Below are 25,897 nucleotides of genomic sequence, written 5' to 3'. Positions count from 1 at the left end.
ACTATTAAAAGCAGTTTATATTGAAAATATGCCTGAACCACAAAAATTCCAACCTTTTTTTTTTAATTAATATAAGAAAATTCCTAAATCACGTTGTGAAGGATTAGAGAATCAGTGCTCAAGTACTTGAAAAGTAGCAAGCATGGAATGGAAGTTATTGGCTTTTCACATTGTTCCGGTGATTATAAAAATTGTAAGATGTTTCTTATAACACTGATTACATGGAATTAGCAAATTATCATCTGCTTCACACAGTTACAAGAATACACGCTAACTTAAACATAGACATTAAAATTCATAGGATTAAAAGTAGAAAACAAAACTTTATTTGATGAAAACATTTTCAAAGTTCCAGTGTGAAGTAACAAAAGCAACACCTACAAATCTTTCAGTCCTTTACATTTCAAGCTAAAGAACCTCTTCAGAAACAGGACTAGTTTGTAATTCTGTAGGCTAAACATATATGAGTGGATAGATGGATATGAAATTCAAGAGAAAAATGAAAATTTTTTTTAAAAAGTCAAAATCCGACACCTCCCTTTGAGGTGTATTGCAATGGTTCCAACATACTCAGCACCTTGTAATCACCAAGTTACTGATTTGAATCCTGGAATAAACCTACGACGTGAAAGAGCAGCATCATAGACGGCTATGAGTCACACCTTGGCAGCAAAAGGAAAACAAGAGCCGCTAAAGAGGAGCTCAAGTATTGAACTCACACTTCCAGAATATGTAACTCACACTTCCAACACCTAATTGCTTGGAGGTTTCACAAAAGGAAACGGCTCAGAGTTGAAAATACAAAGTCTTCCTCAGAGTGAGCTGGACATTGCCAACATGACATCAGTGCTGTTGTTAACACATGACTCCATTAAGAGACAAGTCAAATGTGACATCTCACAGCACATGTTACCGTGGATAAGGAAACTTTGGATGCCAAGTGCTCTCTAACTATATCCCTGAAACAAGGTTTGTTCTAGAACATCAGACTTCGCTCCAGACCTATATTCTTCTTGTAGCTATTTCACAACCACGTGCCAAGTCAAGAGTATCAGGATCAATGACCTAAGTCACCTATCTGCACCTAGAGAAAAGGTCAGTTTCTGGAGTAGTTTCTGCTGCTTTTTGGAGAATCCTGAGAGTTATTCAGGAAAGCAACGATGGGAGGTGGATACTGTTAGCACTGAAAGAACAACTAGACTAGAAAGATAATTTTAAATTAGTTTTAACCATGAGCAAAAACTAGACCTTGACTGCCCCCATTTTTTAAGGACAGATGATGCCTTAGGAATTAAAGTGTTGTAATAAATGCTAGGGATCAAGTATCAATAAGTCGCTTCATGCTTAAGTAGTTCAAGTTTCGATGCTTTTCAAATTAAATGCATTTGTGTTTTTGCTTTGAAGCCGTTTTGATTGTATTGGATTTTGTGAAACCCTTTGTCCAGATTGCTTATCTACTTTTAACTTTAGAAGGGCGGGGTTCTGTGCTTACCTGCCTGTATATTTGAAGCCAACCATAGTAATCCTATGTAGGCTTTTTTACTAGAGAACTACAGGGTGTGTTTTGTACCACAAAATCTGTTCCTATTGACAGACTTAATAAAACCAGCTGATGTCCTAATGCAGTCCTGTACATAACAGCTGTGTGGGTAACACCAGTGGCTAAGTTTTGGCATGGTCAGTCATTGCCATTATAATCTCTAAAGCTGTGGTAGCCACTGTTCCTCCTCTCGTGGATGCTAGACATGTTCTTCCATGCCGAGTCCTGATGGAAACTCGCACTGAAGGACCTGCCCAGGCGCCCATGCTGCTTCTTAGAGATATTGTCCTCACTCTCAGATTTGGCAATTCCCGGGACATGTGTGGGATGTTGTGATTCTTGTGTAATGGTTCCAAATGGAAAGTTCCAAAAGCCAAATCTCTGCCAACTGAGTCTCTGGAATGCTATGATGCAATGCAAATTTCCTCCAACCTGAGAAGGGAAAAAAGATGAAGACAATAAAGAGAAAATAAGTTTGTAAGTTTTTAGGGCTCTTATTGACTCCCTTGAGGTGATGGTGGTATTCTTCCACATGTCTGAAAACACTACTACTCTGCTTTATCAGAACACTTTAACATACTCACCTTTCCCAACACCTGCCTTTACATTATAATAAAGCCCTTAGGGACCAGAGCACTGTGTCCCATATGCCCCTCCACAGCCTAGAGTCGGCATAGTCATATCCACATATTCCTGACTCACAAATTAAAATCATGCTTTTCCTTTGCTGTGTGTGTAGTCTCCTCTCCTCCATTCTACTAAAATCCTATCTTATTCCCTCCCACGTGCACACGCACGCATGTGTGTGTGTGTGTGTGTGTGTGTGTGTGTGTGTGTGTGTGTATGTTTACACAAGACTTTTGAGATAATAATCTCAATAGTTTAAGATAGCATGAAAATCCTCTCGCCTAAGAGCTGAGATTACAAGCATGTGCTACCACTCCCAGCTTCATTTATAGCAAAAGCTTGCCTACTCAATCTATACTATATCTGTTTCTGAAAGCTTCTTTCTGTAGTCATGCTTGAACACCTGGCTCTGTCTTGTGACCATAATTTACCCAACTTAGGCCAAGACTATGGAGCTCAACCAAGGCATGTTAAGTCTCAATCTACACCTGAGAATAAAAAGTTGAAAGTTATTGCTCAAGAAATTTACATTCAGATAAAGCACTTAGTACAGCACAGCCTACATAAGCCATTCTACCATTACTGCAGTGCTGTGTGTCATTTCCTTATGACTATCCTTAGCTGGAAGCTTAAAGTTAGCCTGAATCCTTAAAATAATCTTACTTTCCTGACTAAGGTAGTTTGAACTTGGTTTCTGTTATTTACCAAGACAAGATTATTAATAAAATATTGCAATCTGGTCATTCGACAAGTTACTTCCAATGTAATAGTATTCTTACCTTCTTTGTTTTCCGGAACTGCAGCCCCCTCTCTAGATGTCGGATATCTAAGAATTCTGGATTTTGAGTGTTTAGATCAGTGACAATATCTGCCCATCTATAGTAAGAAAAAGGACAGTTTTCTTCAGGTTCAAAGTACCACTTTAGTAAGCTTTTTCCATGAGCAAGCTGCCACAATAATTGGTGATTTTTCTCTTAGGTCAGCATTGTTCCATCAACTAGACTTTAAAAGCTTCTTTTTTGTGTGTAAGTGACAGTTATGATTATCCAATTACTGTCAATGTTCTCAGTTTATAACTGGTCCTATTCTTATATGTCAACATACCAGATAATACCTGGCAGGCTAAAGCAGTGGCATACTACACTTTCTGTTATACTCGTTAATTTATTTTCTTATGGGGGGGGCAGCAATGGGGTATGGTTTTGTATGTTGTATAAGCTGGCCTTGAACCCCTTGGTTTACAGGATCCTTTTGCTTCATTTACCAGTGTGCCACTATGTGCCACATTCTGTCAGAATTACTAATAAACAATATACTAATAAAATGCTTGTGGAGAAAAATCAAAGCACATTTTATACAAATAATAAGTAAATTTGGCAAAGATGTGAAAATCAAGGTCTATATAGTAAAATCGGGGAGTTCTTTTTCTTTATATTACCAGCAATAACATAAAATGAAATTTTTAAATTAATTTACAATAGGAAAAATCATTTAAAGGACATTATGAGTTTTTTTTTGAAAAATCAAAATCAGTGCTAAAGGAAATTAAAGTTCTGAGTATGTGGTGATAGAGTCCTTGATGTTAGCTTGTAAGAGTCCATGTCATTATGATGTCAGTACTCCCTTAACTACACCATGAATCCTCAGATTGTGTCAGTCTGTGTGTATGCACAGGCAATAGTGAAAAAGAGCAAGGGTGTGTGTCAGGAGCCATCATAGGACAAGCTAATAACTAGCAGGTGATCTTCCTGAGACGGTCTGCCTCGGATTGTAATCCATGACAGATTTGATCCCATAGGCAAGGCCCAGGGGAAAATCATTTTAGGAAAGATTCCTGCTATTAATATATTTCTCCTGTTATTATTAAACATATACAACAATCACTAGATATTAGCCCACCCTTTTGAGTAGCTTTCTGCCGATCTACAAAGATGTACTGTCTTGTAGTAATGCTATATAGACAAATAAATGACTTCTTAATTCTTAATGATGACCCTATAAGAATTCCTAAAATTATATCAGTATTTACTAAGCTCTTTTATAGTGGAAGTGCTATTAGGTCTCTTCTGATTGTCAAAACTGCAATGAGAACTCTGCCAGTCTTCCATTGTGTCGCCAGCTAGATAGTAACCAGACTTTCTACAACCATTAACTACGGTCATAAAAAGGGAACTAACAATTTATTATAGGTGGTAGGAGAGAAGATAACATTTTGACAGGGTAAATCTATACAAACCTTCACAGTTACAGTTTTTAACTTCCAGTGAACCTGTGGAGCTGTGACAGGTGGCAAATGGTTAGCCAGATAATTACTCCTAATGGATATACATGTAAACATTCTCTGTCGTAAACTTCCTATTCTAGTTATGATTTGAATTTGTGTAAACTTGTGGTGAACTTTTAATCGTGTAGCCATGTATCCTGAAAGGTGTTTCAGAGCTGAGGTCAAAGAGAAGAGTCATAACTGAACTGAGGAGAATCTTTTTAGACAAAACATTTTTTAGTCAGATATAAACAAAACTTAAGAGAGAGCAGAAGAAGCAGGCAGGCTTCTTAGCATGCAACAGAACAGGTCTACTCTTAAGGCAAGCTTAGTACTATTAAAAGGAATAAAGCTTTCTTCTTACAAACATGAGTTTAATTCATTTGGCATTCAAATGGTAGAAGCCTTTTCTCTCCCTATGCAATAAAGATTGGAGCTCATTTTTCATCCAGAATAAGTGAGTTCTTTCTGGACTGGTGCTTGGTCTTTTGTTTCAAATGCATATGTAAGTATGGATCTGTGTGTGTGTGTGTGTGTGTGTGTGTGTGTGTGTGTGTGTGTGTGTAATTGTGGGAATGAATGCAAGCTGGATCTAACTGGTTTGAATGGATATGTATAAATGTGTATGTGTGAATCTGCATATGAATTCATGTGCATTTATGCATATTTGCTTATGTAAAGTTTTTCCTTCTGCAAGCATTATTCTTGTCTCCTGGTTCAATAGAAGTTTATTGATCCAAAGGGAAAATTATTCCCTGCCCCACTTAGGATCTTCCTGCTACCCCCCATTCTCCTAGATAGCTTTCATGGGTAACTTTTTACAACTTAGTAATAAATGCTATAAACACTTTTCAAAGAGTCCCTTTTTCTTCCTGGGACTTCTACTAGCAGGCTGAAAGTTAGAGCTGTGCAGTTCCTGCTGAGATAGGAAAAGGCCACTTTACCTAATCCCCCACTGCAGGCTACAGGTGTCAATCACCTAAGCCAACAGCTTTTTACTCTCAGAATTAGCAAGAAAGCTTGTAGGACTTCAGAAGGTATCTCCAGCATTTTAGTACAGTTAGAGAGCTAGACTGTCTGGAGATCTGCAGTCTTTAAAGCCACACCAGAGTCCTACTCTATGCCCTGTCTCTACCCTCTCTGGGCCAGGAGCTCTCAGCAGGTGTGGGGAAACAGAGTAGGGGAGAGAAAGAGACTAACAGGGAGGGAGGGAGGACAGACAGGCGCATGCATGCACATGCCATTCTGTATGTCTGGAGTTTGGAAGAGAACTATTGGTTCTGTCATTCTACCATGTTGACTCCTGGAATCTAACTCAGATCATCGGGACTGCATGCAAGCACCTGTACCTGGTAAGCCACCACACCAGTCCTAAAGATTTTATTTTAATCAAATATGCATCAGGACTTTTAGCAGAAATGAACCAATTCTAATTATTTTTAGAGAAAAAGTTCTTAATATGTTACTTATATGGGAAAGCAGAGAGAGAGAGAGAGAGAGAGAAGAAAATGACTTCTGTGGTAATGGGAAACATAACCGGTTAGCTGTGAGGTTGGAGAGAAGTAGAATGCAGAACTTTCTGTGGCAAGACTGTACATAGTACAGACCACACAAGTGTGCACATTTATCTACATGCATCTAGTTACACAATTTTGATCTGTTCTTTCGGTGAAGGAACCAATTTCGGTGAAGGAACCAATTAAAGAAAACATAAAGGCTACTAAAACATACCTTTTACAGTGAATGGCAGGATGTTTTCTACTTGACTCTCCAATTAAAATCCAGTATTCTACTTCTTGTGAAGAGAGGGGCCCCCTGCTAAAAAGAAAATACATTCACAATCAGCTTGATAAATGGCATTCACTCCCCAGAGAATGCTGTTTGAACTAAAATACACTGATACTCAAAGATGGCTTTGTTAATCTAGGATCAATATGAGCACTTAGGTTTGGTCCCATTCTAGGAATCCTTGAATTAGGTTTGAGCTTTATTACTTCCATATTCAAAATCTAGGGTTATAAGCATTTTAACATATCACCCCCTTGGATCAGAGGAGATGATGATGATTTTAAACACACAATGTTCCGGTCCCATCCCCAGAAACTCTAATTCAAGTCTGGAGAGGAGCCTGGAGATTTACATAATTTTTAAGAAAAAAAAAATCAGATGGTTCATAGGCACAGGCATTCACTGGGGAAGCCTAACTATTAAAGGAGCAGAGCAGTAGAAGTCAACGCATGTTTTACATTTGATAGGTACCTGAAGGAAGGTAAAGGCAGAGGTTGGAGCCATCAAAGAAGTGCAAAAGTGCCCCTCACTCCAGAAAGTGAACCGAGCACGTCAGCAGTTGGAGAGAAAGCAGTGTTAATCTTGCTCCTCCTACACAAGTAGTATCCAGCCTCCTAAGTCCTCCAACTTCTGCTCCTCTGTTCCAGGTTCCCTTGGGCACCACATCCAAGGACCTTTGAGTGGGACTCCAGGGATCCATGACCTCCAGTACATAAAAACCCTCCAGTCCTAAAGGCCAAGCCTTGTTCTCCAGCCAGAATCTGGGCCTTCACCTAAGAGATAACTTCCAAGAGCCTCCCAATCTTTTCATCCTCCCTAATCACCAATCTCAGCAATCCAAGGGTGCATCAACCAGCAGAGCAGCGGGGTAAGACAGTCACACCACCTGTTCTTAAACCTAACCTCTGTTTTCAGGTCCCTTATGAGGAACTTGGTAAAGAGAATAACATTCAAACTCGGCAACCTCTCAGCACATAAGCATCTCCTTCAAAGAGACCCAAGTTTATGTGTGTGTAAAAGCACGTTGTTCAAAAAGACAGAAACTGGATTAAGAAAAGCAAGAGGCAAATATAACCAAGAAGATTAGAGATGAAACTGGTCCTGAGCTCCCTTGGAGAAAAATCCTAACAATTCCTTAGTTCTTCACTATGAGCATAGAAGGTGCTTCTTAATGTACTTAGTTGTAGCACTCTTGACACAAGGACATGTATGGCAACGGAGAGGACACAGGGAATAACATGGGAAGGCCCCTGCATCTGTGTATACTAATCATAAAAGTGGTACATCAGATGGCTTTTTCTTACAATGACTGAGCAACAGCTCTGAAGTGCAATCAGTCCTGCAAAACATATGCACACTTGGTTTGAATAAAACACATTACCATGCTTCCCAATTTCTAAGAGACTAGAATTTGTTTAATTCCCAAAATTACTTTGTATATCAAATTTTCCTAGTGCTGTGCCTTTATCAAGTATGGAATGCTTACCTGAATGCTTTATTAGCTTTCACAGGGGTTGCTTCAAAGCCAATTGGACAGAAATAGTGATTTTGGCAATGATAGATATAAGCCAGTGACTCATCTTTCAATCCTCGGGTCAACTTTGATAAGGCCCCTGGAGCTACAAAGACAAAACCAGACAACCTGAGGAACACAAAGCGATGTCCACATTTAATGCAGAGGACTAGTTAAGGACTAAAAGACAGAATTTGGAATACACTGAAATTCTGAGTTCCATCGAGGGAATGAATGAGACGCTACCAATGTGGGCAAAAACATGAATTAATTTACTTTTAGTTTTAGATAAACTCAGTAGTAAAACAAATGTCCTTGCTTATCAGAACTTTCTAAGAATATACCAAGTTGTCTAAGATATTCAATGATTGTGTAAAACCCAGTAATTGCACAATCACCGTCTTAGCTTTTCTGCTGTGGGCATCCCTCACTACCAGCGTCTGAATAAGCATGCCCAAGTGAAACATGTGTCTATAAACGCTCACATATAAACTAAGTCTACAAAAGAATTAACAAAAGAACCTTAAATTAGGTTAAATTATAGACATTCTAATGTCTGGATCTACATCCAACTTAAAGTTTATTAATGCATATGAATAAACATAAACCTTAAATAACATCCAACATCTACATCCAACTTAAAGTTTATTAATGCATATGAATAAACACAAACCTTAAATAACAACAAACCTCAACAATGGTGTGCATGCATACACACACACACTCGTACACACACACACACATGCATGCACTTGAGTGTACCTGCCACACAATAACACTCACACCTGCCACATAACAAATATTATCATTATATTGGCTCATTTTTGTGTCAACTCCCACAAGCTACAGTCATTTGAAAGGAGGAAACATTGATTTAGAAAATACTTTCATAAGATTTGGCTGTAGGGGAGCCTGTAGAGCATTTCCTTAATTAGTAATTGATGTGGGAGGACTCAGCCCATTGTGGGCAGTGCCATCTCTGGGCTACTGGTTCTGGATTCCATTAAAAAGTAGTCTGAGCAACCCATGTGGAGCAGGCCAGTAAGCAGCATTTCTCTATGGTCTCTACATCAGGTCCTGCCTCCAGGTTCCTACCCTGTCGAGTTCCTGCTTTGACTTTGCTCAATGGACTGGGATTCAGGACACACCAGCCAAATGCCTCCCTAAGTTGCTTTGGTCATGGTTTTCATCACAGCAATAGAAACACTAAGAAAATTGTCTTTCTACACCTGCATCACACACATCAAAGGCATCAGCTCTGCAGTCGGGCTGGAGTTACACAACTGTTTCTCCTCATCTGTTGCCCATCATTGTAATAGCTGTCAAATGATTTCCAAAGTATTAGCGTAAGAGACACAATTTTATCAGCACTCAGTACTCAAAGCCATTAACTGAGATTTCATTAACTTCCATTCCTGGAAGAACTTAAATTATTCATTAACAAGTAGTCCATTAAAACTGGGAACCCTAAAAAAAGCAAGCTGAAAGCCTGCATGGTATGTTCACAGCGATCGATTTTCTGACCACTGAAATAGCTGATGACCATTGAGATCTGCTAGTCAGTGTGTGCAGCAGCTCCACAGAGGCAACCTGACTGCCTCACAAGGGTTTGGGGGTGGGAGCTCTGCCTATGCATAAGTTAATGTGTCTGGTCTCTACTCTGAAGTTCCATCAAGGCATTCCACATAAGCTTTCACTTCCAGGTAGATCAGCACAGACAGGGAGTCCTCTCTACTAAAATCTCTACTTCACAAAGACCAGTCATGACTAGCTACTCCCCAGGATTGAGTTGTATTCCTTCACATCTTAAAAACTGACCCCCACCTTGGCAGTTTAGATAAAGAATTTTTAGGAATAAATTCAGAACAGTCTTTAATTTCCATAAAAGAGCATGACTGTAAATAGATTCCAGATGGTGGATTCAGTTAACTGTACTCTGTAGATGAAAACATTGTAAAAGATGACTATTACCACCATTGCCATAGAAAAACTCCTGAAATCTCTTTAAATTTAAATTAATCAATGAGAAGCTTTCTCAGATAACTGAAAATACTGTTTTGCAATAATACTTGTACTCAAAGCCTTTAGTTATGTCAGGCAAGCTCTACCACTGAATACAGTGTAAGTTCCAGTAATTGACTCTTGAAGACAGAATCTCACTCTTTCTCCCAAGTATTAATCAGGCTAGACCTTTTAGGATCAGGCAAGATTGAACTCATTCAGAGATGTAAGGCTGACAGTAGGAAGAGGGAACGTATAGAGCCCACCTCCAGCAGGAAGACAGGACATCAAGTGAGGGATGGGGTTCCACCCCACAGTCACATCTCTGACAGATAATTGTTCCTGTCTGAAAGAATTACAGGGATGGAAATGGAGAGAGCCTGAGGAAAAGAAGGTCCAAAGACAGGCCCAAAGTGGGATCCAGCTCAAGGGGAGGTCCCAAGGTCTGACACTATTACTGAGGCTATGGAGCGCTCACAAAAAGGGATCTATCATGACTGCCCTCTGAAAGATCCAACAAGCAGCTGAAAGAGTCAGATGCAGATATTTGCACCCAATCAATGGACAGAAGCAGCTGACCCTGTGGTTGAATTAGAGAAGGCTAAAAGAAGCTGAGGAGAAGGGTGATCCTGTAGGAGGACCAGCAGTCTCAATTAATCTGGACCTCCGAGATCTCTCAAACACTGGACCACCAAACAGACAGCACACACCAGCTGATATGCGGCCCCCAACACACATACAGTAGAGGACTTCCGTCTGTGTACATTCAGAAATGATGCACCTAACCCTCAAGAGACTGGAGGCCCCAGGGAGTTTAAAGATCAGGTGGGGTGGGGGGTAGGAGTACCCACATGGAGACAGGGTGGAGTGGGGAGGAGGTGTGGGATGTGGAGCAGTCAGAGGGTGGATGGGGGGGGGGGGCGAGAGGAATGGAATATGGAGTGGAAAAAACAAATTAAAAATTAAATTAAATTTTAAAAAAACAGAGATGTAAGGCCATAGACAAGTTCAGGCTAGCCTGAAACACAACATGAAGTCGTGTCCCCCCCCCCCCCCGGCTGGTCTTGTACACAGAGCAATCCTGCTGTCTTAGCCTCCTCTGTGCTTGGACCACAGGCATTGAGTCAATATGCCTGCCATCCCAGACATACTCAATAAAAGAGATTCTTGCCAGCAGTAGTGGCACATGCCTTTAAGCCCAGAACTCAGGAGGCCAAGGCAGGTGGATTTCTGTGACTTCAAGGCCAGCCTACAGCTCTATAAGAGCAAGATTCAGACCAGCCAGAGCTACACAGAGAAAACCTGTCTCAAAACAAATGAATAAAAGAAAGAAACAAAGACAAAATTCAGGATTCCAGGGAAGAAGAGAAGAGAAGAGAAGAGAAGAGAAGAGAAGAGAAGAGAAGAGAAGAGAAGAGAAGAGAAGAGAAGCCGGGCATGGTGGGTGGTGGTGCACGCCTTCAATCCTAGTCCAGGATAGCCAGGGCTACACAGAGAAACCCTGTCTTGTAAAACCAAAGAGAAAGAGAGAGAGAGAGAGAGAGAGAGAGAGAGAGAGAGAGAGAGAGAGAGAAGAAGAAGAAGAAGAAGAAGAAGAAGAAGAAGGAGAAGGAGGAGGAGGAGGAGGAGGAGGAGGAGGAGAGGGGAGGGGAAGGGAGGAGAGGGGAGGGGAGGGGAGGAGAAGTAAGGATTCTAGAGGCAGATGAAATGGATAACAAAGTCTGCCCTCCTTGGCAATCACATAATTTTGTCTGCTGCAAACACTCTTTTACCATGTCCTAGTTTTCCAAATGCCATGACATGGGTTTTCTTCTATGAAGTAATGCTTCTAGCATTGTTAAATACGATATATAACATCTATACACATGATTTCTAGTAATGGGATGTTTGCTCTTGTTTCTCCAAGGTACATAACATTCTTCATATGTTTTCAAGATCAGCAAACTTATTCTTAAAGCAGAGCTGCTGTAGCTAAAATAAGTGTGTGCACAGTTCTCTTCTATCACCTCCCTTTCAGGCCTTTAAAAGGAATCCTCAGGTTTCATCTGAACACAATTAGAAAATGACTGCATCTTCTCTCAATGCAAAATCAAACTCCTGGTAAAGAGGCTACATACCATCTCGTTGTTAAGACTTCAATAAAGTCTTACTAGAGCCCAGTCTGAGTGGCTGGCCTTATAGGTCTGTGGTTGGGAACTAAGAATTTGCATTGTTAACAAGTTATCAGGTGATGCATCCAGGGACAGTATTTTGAAAGCAGCTAGTTTAGATTAAATGGAGATTTTGATTTAACTCATGAGTACCTAGTAACTCTGTCAGATACCATATGGAAGCAAGACAAGCTCTAGCGTGAAAGATGAAAGAGCTAATGTTAAGGCATCACAAATGGGTATAGAAATCAGAGGAATCAAGAAGGGATGGCATTCAAGATGGAACTTAATGAGGAGCGAGGGTTTTAGCAATCTAGACAGAGGAAGGAGTATAAGGAGAGGCAAATCCACAGGGGAACATACATCAAGACACTAGGTAAGAATGTAGAGTAAAACAGAGAAAGCCTCCACAATTTCAGGACAAAATCAGAGAAAAGATCACCTTCTAAAATAAAAGACAATGCAGCATTACTCAGAAGGCAGTTACCAAAGGAAATGATCTGTGATAAGAAGACAAATGTGTTGCTAAGAGAAACGAGGTTCAGAGTATAGTTCACCCAATAACAGAGGAAACCTAAAAGCCAAGTCACAAAGCCACTACCTCCACAGCTGTACAGCAAACAGACAGGATGGATGTGGAAAAAGCGATAAGAATTAGGTTCAGAGTTGAAAGGAGTGGACAACTTGAGCTGTCAATGGGTTCGGCCACCTTTGGCATTATAGCTCTCACTCCAATACACTGTCAGCACCGTACATTCTTCAAGATGGTTTAGTATTAACCAGTCCTTCTGCAGAAGAGCCTTAGAGAACTGAGAGCACATCTTTATACATTGAAAGTCAAGGGAAGATTCTGGAACTATGGTAAGTAGTCAAGCAACATGGCATTGTCCTGCAAGGCCCCTATCCATTTGATACCTTTTAAATACAGCAGGCACATGAGTCCAGTTGATGTTGGCTCCACATGCTATCAACACTATGAAGCTTGGTCTGTACGCAAACCTCGAGAGCTCCCGAGGTGGAAAGGGGCATAACCACACTGCAGGTTAAAGAAAACGGCTCAATATGAACTCGAAAAGCACTGGAGATGAGGAAAACAGTACCAGTGTGCTGTACACCTGAGATGTGCACAGGTTTGTTTGTTTTTTTAAACTCTATGAGCTGCTTCATTTACAGTGACTATTGAGGGCCATGGCACTGCCATTCAAGAACCTGAGTTACTAAATCCAGGTTGTGCAAGTACCAAGAACACTGAAAGCACACTGTGAAAATCAGATCTACCTCAAAGGGGGGGTGGGGGGTGGGGAGGGAAGTTTCCGAGTAGTTACTAAATAAGCAATACCAGCTGGCCATGGTTTTAACCATTGAAGATCCGAAACCATTGAAGAAAGCTCCTCTTGGCAGCTCTTCTATAAGAGAGAGTATGGACAAAATGAGGACAGGAAGCAGAATATCAGTGCTCTGCCGACCTGAGTGTAACTATCGCTGATGTGTATCATACACAGAATCAAAGCATCAAAGCGCTACTTCAGATGGTGACTATGGGCACTGAGCAAGACATTTACATTAAAAAGATAAAAGTCATGATAGTCCATCCCAAACCCCACCTGACAGAGGCCAATGGATAGTAAGTAGTACATGAGCTAATAGGATTCTGGGGCCAATGGATAGAAGTACATGAGATAATAGGATCCTGGGGCTAGACTGTCCAGGGACATTTCAGAAATGGTGCCAGGCTGTGGAGGTGGAAGGGGGTTGGGGAGACCACAATTGGTAAAAGATGTCATTAAACTGTATTTGAAGAAATCTGAAGAAACTACCATCTTGCCTTTGCATAAAAAGAGAGATAAAAAGGGAGGGGCTTAGGAAGATGGCTTTGGAAGTAACGGTACCCTCTTGCCCAAGCTTGATCCCCAGGGCCCAAATGGTGAAAGGAGAGAACCAAATCCCTCAGGCTGTCCTTTGATCACACATGAAATAAACACATGCATATATGTCATTTTAAACCTTGTAAAGGAAAACACTTTATTCCATTCTATAAGTAAAAGACTGTGCATATGTTGAAGGATGTTTAAACAGAGGTAAACGAAATCAGAGTGTGCCTGCCGGTGCCAAGCAGCCTAGCATATCCTAGTCCGTTAGGAAACTGGATAACAGCATTCATATCCATCCACTCATTGTATAAATAACTCAGGGAGAACTGGAGGAACCAGGACCATTTGAAAGTAAACCAAGTACTGTTGTTCTAAAGATCCATACACTAAAATCTCTAACAAATTATGCTCCAAAACATACTGGACAGCACAATTGATCAAAAAAAAAAATCATAAAATTTCTGAATACTAATCCTAAGCTAACACTCAGGAGCCCTTTTGTTGTTTTACTACATTTTATTAATTGTTTTATATTTTTATACTTTGAGAATGTTGTTAAATTTGCATTACTACCTATAGTTTCTCAATACCCTGTATTCTTTCGCATCAATTATCCATCTGCCTTTACAGCCACCTTTATCACCTTTGAAGCCGAGGTTAATCTTTAATCCTTATCACAACACCCCACTGTAACAACCTTAGATAAAGTCTCCCGTTTCCAGGATAGTCCGAAAAGTTTCTTCTTTAACAGCAGGACCTTACAGCAGCCTGCTCCATAAATTTCAAAGTTTATTGTGACCATTTATAAGTTGAAATCATTAAACAATACAAATAATTCAACTAATAGATAACAAATAATCCTTAAATTCAACTTCATTAATGAGTCTGTTAAAACCAACAGAGTGTTGTCACTTCCCAGTTTGTTACTCTGCTGTTCTGTGTATTCACTTGATGCCAGTCCAACATCACATGTCCTCAAGTGCTCTCACTCTGTTTTAAAATAAACTGTAAATTCCATGCTTTTTCCTAGAAGTGAACACACACACATACACATGCACACACAAATATAACAAGTCCTAAACCATACAAACAATGTGTTAAGAGCAGTGTTTATAAACATGCTTTAAATTTCTAACATCTACATAGAAATATCAGAAGGGGTGAAAATGGAATTGAATACTGAAAGTGCTCTATATATTACTATCATGATTTTCCTCTTAAAGAGGTATGAAAACATCAGACTATTAAAAGTTAATTTGATATCCCAGGAAACAACGTGGCCAATTTCTGCGATGTACTCAACCTGAAAGTTTGGGGTGTGTGTGTGTGTGTGTGTGTGTGTGTGTGTGTGTGTGTGTGTGTTTGTGTGTTTGTGTGTATTTTCACCTACCAGTTTCTCCAGCTGTTTTGTTCTTCCCATGGGGCTTATATAGAACATAAGAGCATCCTTTCACATGAAAGTGGTCATTAATTTGTCTAAACCATCTGAAATTAAGAAGAAGATTTGCTCATAGCAATAGTTTCATAACACAGGCTACTGTCCTAATTGCACAGAAACCCAAGCACAGCCCACACATGGCATATCTTAGGGAGCCTGCGACCCAGCAGCAAAGTCTATCTTGTACCGTCCCCAAACACTACAGAGTTATCACTTCACAGAATTAAAGGAAGGCGTATGTAATCCCTAAGTGGCAGCTCCGTACCTCATGAGTGTTGTATTTCCAGTGAAAGGGCCAAACCTAATATCTTCAAATGGGGGTTGGAAGCCCAAAATATGTAATGCCTCTTCTTGGGTAATAGGTGGGAGACTATAAAAGAAACATTCCTTTCATTTCACAGTTCCAGTCATATGCAAATAAAATATGCCCCAGTGTTAGTAATATATAGGCTTAGCTTAGAAACATTTTAGCAATATTTTTCATTTATTTTATTGAAAAGAATACATGCAAATATTTTAACCTGAAAGGCTTGTAACAATACACACAATTTTTCTCAGTTTGTACAAAGTCAACTCTCAGAGACTTTCCATTATAACACAGGTACCTTAAAATTAGACAGGGTCTCTATGTAGCCCTAGATGTCCTAGAATCTATTCTGTAGACCAGTCTGATTTCCAACTCACAGTGATCTGCCTCACTCTGCCTCCCGAGTGCTGGGATTAAAGGTGTGCATCACTATACTCAGTTTCCTTGACACTACTTTCAAAGATGGAGTTTGGTGTCAGCAGTAAACTGGCATACTTACTTCCCAGCTCCCATTATGCTGTATAAGAAATTCCAACAAGAAATCAATGAGGAGATACCACATGAAGTCTTGTACTGTGGTCGGCTTATGCAGTACCTGGGAAATCAAACAGTATTCTTCACTCGAATGAATACAAAACATGCAGAACAGAAATATATAGCTTATGGGTGATTTAAAACGTGACCATAATACAAACTTCAGTGCAGTGTAACTCATTTTTTGTTTAAAGTATCTCCTACCTATTAAACACATAAAAAAAATGCATGAGCGTAAAAATCATGTTTTATCAAGATGAGCTACATTATGGCCAGCAACCTACTAAAGTACGTCTTATTCAAACCAAGAAATTTTGATGGCAACGACTCAAATGTCTATGTGAATTCTCATTTGAGTGGGCCAGGCATCCTCTGCAGCTTCTGAAATACTGGAGAAGCAAAGCAAACCGCTCTCCTTTTGTCAAGAGATTCAGAGATTCTTCTCAGGCTAAGCACATCCCATGAACCCCTGGGCAGAAATCCCCAGAACAGAACTGTCACTGGGGACCTAAAAGGAAAACACAAATCCTCCAGGGAGAGACGGAGACAAAGAAAGAAAGCTGGAAACTCTAAATTGAAACTCACGGGCCATGACAAACAAGCACGCATATGATGAACTTTTAGAACAATCTAGAAAGGAAAGTGTCAATTTAGTCTGAAAAGTATACATACAGGAAATATTGTTCATTTTACTAGGTATGGCAATAATTAAAATAGCTGTAAGCTAACAATCACTGCCTATAGAATTAGTCAACAAAGAACAACCAGGTGAATGACTATTCCGACTTTAAGTGTCAGCCAATGTGGCTTAACATTAAGAGGGATCACTGAATGAGACTGACAGCCAGGCTGAGCTAAACTAGACTACTTCCAAAATCGGAGATATACCTAAAGTATCTAGACATAATTTTGGAACTAACAGTGTTTATAGTTAATATAATTTATTAACCTATACTCAGCAAAATTAATGTCAAATTACATATGTTTAAGATTGGAAAAAGTAAAAACTGACATGGCCACATACCATCGCCTAAGGTCTAACACTTTGCGTTGTTTAACATCATCAAGAGGAGAATAGTGGAGACACTCCCTCTGATGCCGCCCTTTTTTATCCGACGTTTTCTTCTTGGAAAATTGTTTCTTTACATTGCCTACAGAACAAAGAAGTAATACAAGAAATGTTCAGATAAAGTAAAACCCGTGCCAGAAGTTACAACAGAATTAGAGGACTGGCCATGCATTCTGAAAATGGTATCTGCAAATGTCTCAAAGTAATACCTGTGCTTTCTAGAATACTACTCTTCTCTAGAGAGAAAGCAGGAAGAGAATTTAAAACAATTTGAACCATCAGAAACGGTATTTCCTATCAAGATTGTATCCAAGTCCAGAGCTAGACTCTTAGAGCGGGTTAAAATAACATGAGAAATAAAATGGACTTTAGAATATGGTTTAGAAAAGAGAGCCACATAATTGTAGCTTTAAATAAAATCAAGACTTTGATCAAAATGAATGTTCCTTTTTAACTCAAATTTTTTCAAAACAAAAATGTCTTAATACCTCCTGAATTAGAAAATATTATCACATCTCTGCAAAACTGTAAGATAATAATATTCTAGTTATGTCAGTAGCCTTTTTGAAGCTACTGTATTATCTTTAATACTTATATTTTGTTCTTTTTGATTTTCAAAGCTGCTCAAATGCACATATGATATTAGAAGTTTCCATGGGCAACACAGTCAGAGACTAACCATATCTAGGGTTACTTACGAAAGAAACAAAACAAAACCAAAAACTGCAATGACAGATAAGATGGCAATGATGCTGCTGGCTTAGCAACAAAAAACATTTCATTGGAAGACTTAGCAATAGATAGCATTCGTTTCTGATTGTTGTTACCTGTAAACTTCATAGCTCCTTCTTACCTGACTTATGTATCAAATTTGTAGTCACCCCATCAAATTCAGATTTATCAATCTCCCATGCAAGAGGTAGCTTGCCCATGCCAGTGGACAAGTTTTCCAAGTTATTTTCTTCATTATAGATTATTTCTGATGTACTAGTTGAAATTCCAATATATCTTGTAGTATTTCCAGCAGAAAGAGAGGTGTTATCAGGGAGGCAAGCAGAGCGGGTTAGGCTAGGAGTTTTGTAGACTGATGTTGCCTGGTTGAGGAAGGCATAATCTGAGCAGATCGCATAAATTTTCTCTCGAGTGTGAGTCACTGGACAACTCGATGGATAATGCCCATCTCCTCTGGGCGCTATGGGTGCTTCTGAGGCACTTGTATAGAAAGATGGTACAGCACCTTGTAGACCCTCTTCTGGTGACTTGTTCTCAGATGTGTGCTCACCATGTCCAGGATCAGTGGCTTTTCCAGCTTCAGTGGCGTTAGGCATGAGAGCAAATGCAGATGTCTCTGTTCCTAGGAAGAAGCCGCAACCCTCTCTTTAAAAAAAAAAAAAAGCAACTTTGGCAAATGTTCACAGGATTCTAAAAAGGCTTGAGAGCTGACAAATGGGATCCTAAGAAAAGACAGAGAAGAAAGACTGATTGACTATCCAGCAGGCATGATGAATGGCAATAAACATTATTGTATGATTCATATACCTGCACTCAATGCATATTGATTTTATGACCATACATCCTGAGTTATGATTACTAACCATCTATCTTACATTAAAGATGAGCTTGCGGATGGGGAATATGGCTTAGTTGGTTAAGGGGGTGTTATGCAAATATGAGGATCTGAACTGGATCTCCAGCACCCACATTAAACAATAGATCAATAAGAAGCTGTGTAAACCATAATGCCAGCTCTGGGTAAAGAGAGGCAGGAAAACACACACCACATATACACATAAACACATACACACAAAAATTAGTTTAAAACAAATTATAAGGAGAAAATATACATAACCTAGTTAAAAGGGGAAGTCACATCTGTAAAGATGCTACAGAGATGAACAATGATTGCATGAAAAGAAGTTCCTCATCATAAGTTGCTATGGAAACACAATCCGAACCTCAATGGTTTGCCAACTCATACCCACCAAGATGTCTATAATAAAAAGACATAAAGCCGGGCAGTGGTGACACATGCCTTTAATACCAGCACTCGGGAGGCAGAGGCAGGCAGATCTCTGAGTTCGAGGCCAGCCTGGTCTACAGAGTGAGTTCCAGGACAGCCAGGGCTACACAGAGAAACCCTATCTTTAAAAAAAAAAAAAAAAAGACATCGATAACAAAGAGCATTAGAAAATGTGTGGCGAATCAGATCCTTCATAAGCTGCTTTCAAGGATATAAAATGATATAGGGTTACAGAGCAGTTTTCATACATTTCAACACTTCCCATGTAATATGGAAATTGCTGTTCTAGATACATACAGAAAACATTAAACCATGCCCATGAATGGCAAAAAGTGGAAACAACCCAAAGCCTAGCAACTGAATTATGGATAAAAGTGCCACATGCATTTGGTAAAATTCTACTTTGCAATAAAAAGAACTACTGGTCATGATACAACGTGAATGGACTTTGGAAACATGCCAATCACAAAGGAGCTGGTCCCCTAACAGCCCAGGACCTCCAGGAGGGACAAGTCTACAATACACCTTAGCAGTTGCCTTGGGATGAAAGGTTCAACAAGATGAGCTTTTTGTACATTATACATTGTAATGAGTGATTTATAGCGTGTGTCTTACTTAGGGTTTTACTGCTGCGAACAGACACCATAACAAAGGAAACTGTTAAAAAGATGACATTTAAATGAGGCTGGCTTACAGGTTCCAAGTTTCAATGCATTATGATCAAGGCAAGAGCATGGCAGCATCCAGGCAGGCATGGTGCAGGAGAAGCTGAGAGTTCTACATATTCATCTGAAAGCTGCTAGGAGAAGACTGGCTTCTAGGCAACTAGGACTAGGGTATTAAAGCCCACACCCACAGTGACAAAGTTACTCCAACAAGACCACACCTCCTAATAGTGCCACTCCCTGAGCTAGGAATACTCAAACCACTACATTCTACTCCATGGACCCATAGGCTCGTTCAAACATATGAGTCTATAGGGCCATACCTAAATACAGCATAATAAAAAACTACACTTACTCCAACTTCCAAAGTCCCCATAGTCTACAGCAGTCTCAACAATGTTAAAAGTCCAAAGGTCAAAGTCTCTTCTGACATTCATCCAATCACTTAACTGTAATCCCCAAAACAAGACAGGACACCAGCTGGGCAAAATCCAAACTCTTCATCTCCATGTCTATGTCAAAGCTGTCTTCATATCTCTACTCCCTTTTCATCTTTACTGACTGCAACAAGGTTTTTTCTCCTGGGTGATTCCACTCCCTGTTAGCAGCTTTCCTTGACAGGTATTCCACAGCTCTGCAATCTCGAACATCTTAGGGTATCCAAGGCCACTTCAACATTACAGCTTCTCTTTCCAATGTCTGGGATCCACACATGATCTTCTGGACTCCTTCAAAGGGCTTGGGTCATATCTCCAGCTCTGCTCTCTGTAGCACTCTAGGCTCTGGTTGACTCTACTCCACTGCTGCTGCTGTTCTTGGTGATCATCCCCATGGTAGTGGCATCTCCAATACCCTGGGGTCTTCCACTGCAACTAGGATTCACCAATAGCCTCTCGTAGGCTCTCTTCATGGAGTCAAGCCTCAACTTCTTTGCATGGCCCCTTCAGTCCTGGGCCATCAACTACAACTAATGCTGCACCTTCACCAGTGGCTTCCCATGGCCTCTCACAGCAGCCTCGGCTGCTCTCCATGACTCCTCCATACCTTCAAAACCAGTACAACTTGGGTGGTTCTTACACACTACCAAGTCCAGCTGCAGCACGAGGGACAACATTGGCTATCTCTGGAACACAGCTTCTTTGTGCTCTCAGAAAACGCCAGATTACACCTCAGTGATACCGGTCTCTTCTTAATCATCACTAATGTCTTAGCTCCAGCTAACGAGCATCAATTGTTCCAGTAGTCCCTTCTATTCTGGACTCTAAAGCCAGAGCCACATGGTCAAAGCTGCTGAGTTCTGCTGCATGCTGGGATTAGAACATGGCCCCCTTCCCCCCCTCCCCCCATATTCTATTACCAGCTTTTTGTTTTCCAACTCCTTCACTTCCTAAGCTTGGCTGTCCTGGAACTTGTTCTGTAGATTGATTTTGAACTCAGAGATGTCTCCTGAAATTAAAGGTATATGCCACCATGCCTGCACTTAAGATTTTCTTCACCTAGAACTTGCTCTGTCCTAGGCTGGCCTTAAACTCAGAGACCTGCTTGCCTTGACTCCTGGGATTAAAGGCTTGTATACTACCATGCCTGGACCTAAATTTAGCTGGATGGACTCTTGCCTCAAAGTCACCACCCCATTAATTCAATTTAATATCCATGAACACAGGATTCAGCTCCATTTCACTTCCTGGTGCCCCTTTTAATACTGCAACCATATATTTTATATTATTCCTTTCTCAGCTTGCTTCTTTTCATTAAAACAGTCTTTGTAAGAGAGAAGTTTAGTAACCACTCAACAGAATTTATATCAGGATGTCTTGAGATTTCCTTTAACAAAGGAATTAATCTAAATCTCTTCACCTTAGCCTCCGGTAGACTCTTCAGACAAGGGCAAAAAAGCAGCCACATTCTTCACCAAAATATTATGGCTACATATTAAAATTCTTCTCTGAAACCTCTAGAGCCAGGCTTCCACAGTTCAAATCACCTTCACCAACCACCAAATGCAGGGCGAGATCTGCCTTTCCAGGCTCCAGTGACCGCGCAGTGCATGAGAGACTAAACCCATCCATTATTAATCTCTCTCCTCATCAGAAATGAAAATAATCACAGATTATGATTTGTTTAATAACCATTATAAAAGAATTGAATGGCACAAGCCTGTCTGAGTCTCTAACGAACAGATGTGATGATAAACCGGAATCTCCAGTATCTTCTGAATGGAAGGGGTGAAGGCACTTTCACCATTATGGAATCTAAGGGGAAACAGTCCTAGGAAGGAACTCCTATCTGTGCAGAGTGAGCTCCCCTTATGAGATGCACCTTCTCACAACTTCCCGTCCGCTTTTTTCTCATCTTCAGTTAACAGTGGCTCACAGGATGCAAGTACATTATCACCAAAGCTGGCATCTGCAGTGCTTTCCTTTCAAATACTGTTTGGTAAAAAGGTCTTAGTGTGTGTACAAGTAGTGTCTGAGCTCTCTCCTTTGTCCTCATTCTGTGTGCGGTGTGATGGTGACAGTGGAAGAAGACTCAAAGGATGTACAGTGCATGAGGCTTGCAGACCACACTGCTTCCTTTCCTCTGAGCACTGAGTTTCTCCACTTCTCCATTGCCCACTTCCTGTCTGTGATGCTCACGTTCTTCTTTAAAAGCTGTGTGGTAGAGGGGTATAATGTGTCTGTGGTTGGGTGTGGAACGATAGGAAACAACAGATGGTCAGCTGGGGCAGTGGGAAAGCTTGATTCAGTACATCCCAGGCACCCCAGGCTCTACCTTTTGTAGATCACAACCCGACATTAACCTTACCTTGCCATCACTGCCTCGCTCACCTTGAATATAATTTTGCCTATGGGACTAGTACAATGTACCAGAGTTTGATGGTTTTATGCTCATTTGGAACATATGGAAAGAAAAAAAGTATGGTCAAAATAGAACGTGGTAGCCCATTTCTGTAATTCCAAGACTCAAGATGCAGATACAAGAGAGCTGCTGCAAGATCTACTCTAGACTAAACTACACAGCTACTTCTGATCTAGCCCAGTACACACCGGGCAAGACCCTAGCTCAAATAACCAAAGCTAACCAAATAACATTGCCAAGGGAAACAGGTTCATTTATGAATGAAAAAATACAATGGAAATTGCTAGGAGATGAAGCTGTTAAGAGTAAAACACTTGATTTATAAAACATGCAACCATCTGGTTTTGGATTGTATGCTTTAAGCAATGGTCACTGAATAAAAATAATCTCTTTGCTCTCATTTTATCTTAAAAAAAAACAAACAAACCTGCCATCTACCTGAAGATTTTACATAGTTGTCACTGAAAATGAAAGATATCAACATTTCCTCATTTGAACCACTGTTTTATGTGAATATCTCTGAAAATACATATATTTATAGGTTTGATGACACAAAGTATATTGTAGAAAATTATGAAATATCAGAAGATATTCACAGAAAATGAAAAAGAATGACCCAGAACCCATGCTGGCACTCTACTTCTTTGCATCCCGTGACTGATCTGCATCTCCACCCTTTGTAGTTAAACTCTGAAGGGCTTCTGCTATGGTATCCTTAGGACTTCACTCAGAGCCTGCTTTCTTAGAATGAAGAAAGCCACAACTACTGGAAACAAGACCATTACAGGCATAGATTATTCTAGTAAGATGCAATGGTAGTCTCAGGGAAAACGGAGTTATGAAGGCTGATTGATTGTCCAGCACTGTATCTGCAGCTATCTGGGGTTTATATCTGCTTTTATCTTTATGCTTATAACTTCATGCCACCCACCCTTTGAGCTGTTCTTTCTAGTCTGATCCCTGCATAGACATCAAAGAGTAAAGTCTGCTACATATATATCCTCATAGAAATTTTCTGCCTAAGGCCCTCAGCTATTGAAGCAAAAGATCAACTCCTTACCCTACATACCTTCTTCTGTCCTTCCACATTACTTTTTGGTTTTCTGAATGTTGTCTTCCTGTAGCCCCTTACTAATTATTCATTCTCATCCATCTTTCAAAGTTATACTCAAATGTCACTTTCTGAAGAACTTTTTTTTTTTTTTTGCTGTTCTAACTAGGCCAGATACCCTATCCATAGTGAGGAACTTTTCTTTCTAGAATATGATTAAGCTTTCTAAATGTGTGTGTGTGTGTGTGTGTGTGTGTGTGTGTGTGTACACAAATGGTTAACTCCTGAAAGTCTAGTTTTCCTGAAATTGCATCTCCAGGCCTAGTCTTGTAGAAGCCAGGTCTAACAAACATTTTTAGGTGTCTACAATGCACTAGGCATTATTGAAATTGTTCTCCCTCGTTTTGATTAACATATTAGGACTTGCGGAATACCACTCAATTTATTCACAGTATCTCATAAGCAATATAAACCCCAAGCTTCTAGGACGGCACTAGAGGAATGACTTATGAAAGTCTTTGGAATGAACAATTCTGTCAAATAAACATACTGTTTGCAAAACCGATATCGATTGCCTGAGTTTATTCTTTTCCATTTATGTGCCTTTCGTGTCTACATGCTGAAGTATCACATTCAGTAGAGAGCTAGACATCCAATAAAATCTCAGTAAAGCCTTCCACATATCACAAACAGTATAATCAATATTCTGCATAGAAAGCAACTGAGACCCAGAAAAGTGTTTTGCTGAGGATTGATAAGAGCTGCTAAGACAGCAGCCAGGTGCCCCCCCCGCCCCCCTTTTCTATCAGCGCCCTTGCCTAGACTACCAGACCAGACCTGGGAGGCCTACCTGTGAGTATGAGATTCATGCAGCACATGATGCCCTCTGGAGTTCAGACTCTGAGGAGCCAGGAGACTTCCCACTGCCCCCTCTTTGAGGCTCCGAAGCACCTGAAGGTGACAAAGGTGCAGGTGGAGGAGAACCGGGAGAGCAGGGATGTTGCAAGTGCAACTGCTGCAGCGCTACTGTGCCGGGTTCCCACTACTGTCCTGCGGTGGCCAACCCAGTGCCAGGCGTCCCTAGTCCCCACTGGCCAAGACCAGATCTAAAGCCTTGTAACCTCCTCCCGGCCTGCTCCCTCACTCCCAGCCGGAAGAAAAGGCTCGCCAGGAGGGGGAGCGCGCAGGCCTGAAGGGGGCCGCTTCCTACGCGCTAGGGACTGGAGAGGCTGGTGGCACGCAGACAGTGACAGCCTGAGAGCTGGGAGGGGAGGCCGCGATGAATGATTATATCACCAATAATAACAATAGCGGGGGGGGGGGGGGGGCAGGGGGAAAAAGAATCCCCTTGCCTTGGCTCACAACCAGGCCGTCTATGTTTTCCACGCCCCTTACCCCGTGGAGGGAGGACAAAGCCTGCTACTCCTCTTGACCTCACTGGCCGAGAAGCGAGGGTGCAAAGAGAGGATGGCCACTGCAGGCCGGGTGCCTGGGATCCGCTAGCGCAGCGTGGAGACCCGCTCCTGAAGAGAGTACAGGGATACCCACGGATGCACCCCCCTCAGGCCGAGCTTTCTTCTGGTGATTTCTATCCCTTACATCTCTCCTCAGAGACTCAGCTCGACCCAGATCCTTCCAGGGGCGCGGCGGGGTGGGGGTGGGGGTGGGGGTTGTCCTGCAACGAGGCAGTGACGGCGCTACGGAGAGGCGGAGCGCACCGCAGTGCCTGGGCTAGGCCCTCCGCTGGGGAATACCTCTGTTCCTGTTGGGTCCCGGAACTCTGGTGCTGGAAGGCAACACCAGATCTGCATCCTCAAGTCTCCTACCCAAGGCCCAGAATCTTTCGTCCCATTGAGCGCACAAGAATAGCACCGAGTGACTGGGTATCATTGATAACACCTAGCCTCCCTTTCAGCGTTTACTATATACCTGCCATTTGCGGTGGATACCTTGAACAAAATATAAGTTGGGAAATCTTTGCTGTGACTCCAGACATGCTAGTTGCGCAACTGTAGTATTTAAGGTTGCCAGAAAGCCGTGCTCCAAAGTTGAAAAAAGAAGTAGAAAGGAAGGTAGGGGGGGAGAAAGGAGGAGGGAGAGTGAGGGACGGAGGGAAGGGACGAAAGTAGTTGGGGGTGAACTCCTGGCAGGATTTCCGCTAGTCCTATGGCGGACTACATATCCCAGGAAGCTAAGGGGCC

The 25,897-nt window shown here is 41.1% G+C and overlaps 1 protein-coding gene across 11 annotated transcripts; it reads right to left on the bottom strand.

Moving 5' to 3' along the window:
• Positions 1-49: 49 nt before the first annotated feature.
• Positions 50-25,864, bottom strand: Bivm (basic, immunoglobulin-like variable motif containing). 11 transcript variants are annotated; one of them, XM_017320721.2, is made up of 11 exons: positions 25,092-25,834; positions 24,547-24,647; positions 17,955-18,478; positions 17,057-17,183; positions 15,998-16,093; positions 15,457-15,561; positions 15,144-15,238; positions 7,705-7,837; positions 6,162-6,248; positions 2,947-3,043; positions 299-1,972 (listed from the first exon to the last, which is right to left on the bottom strand). In XM_017320721.2, the coding sequence occupies exons 3-11, from the start codon at positions 18,427-18,429 to the stop codon at positions 1,679-1,681; spliced, it is 1,509 nt and encodes a 502-aa protein (XP_017176210.1). In that variant the 5' UTR covers positions 18,430-18,478; positions 24,547-24,647; positions 25,092-25,834; the 3' UTR covers positions 299-1,678. The 11 variants fall into 11 exon arrangements, with proteins under 11 accessions (NP_653141.3, XP_017176210.1, XP_030110159.1 ...); XM_030254299.1 differs by having other exon boundaries at positions 17,955-18,555; positions 25,646-25,821; NM_001357046.1 differs by having other exon boundaries at positions 304-1,972; positions 17,955-18,555; positions 25,626-25,864.
• Positions 25,865-25,897: the final 33 nt, after the last annotated feature.

The sequence above is a fragment of the Mus musculus genome, chromosome 1 (assembly GCF_000001635.26).
Source record: "Mus musculus strain C57BL/6J chromosome 1, GRCm38.p6 C57BL/6J".
Taxonomy (NCBI): domain Eukaryota; kingdom Metazoa; phylum Chordata; class Mammalia; order Rodentia; family Muridae; genus Mus; species Mus musculus.
Note: the sequence above shows the minus strand (reverse complement) of the source record. Positions and strands in the feature narration are given on the sequence as shown.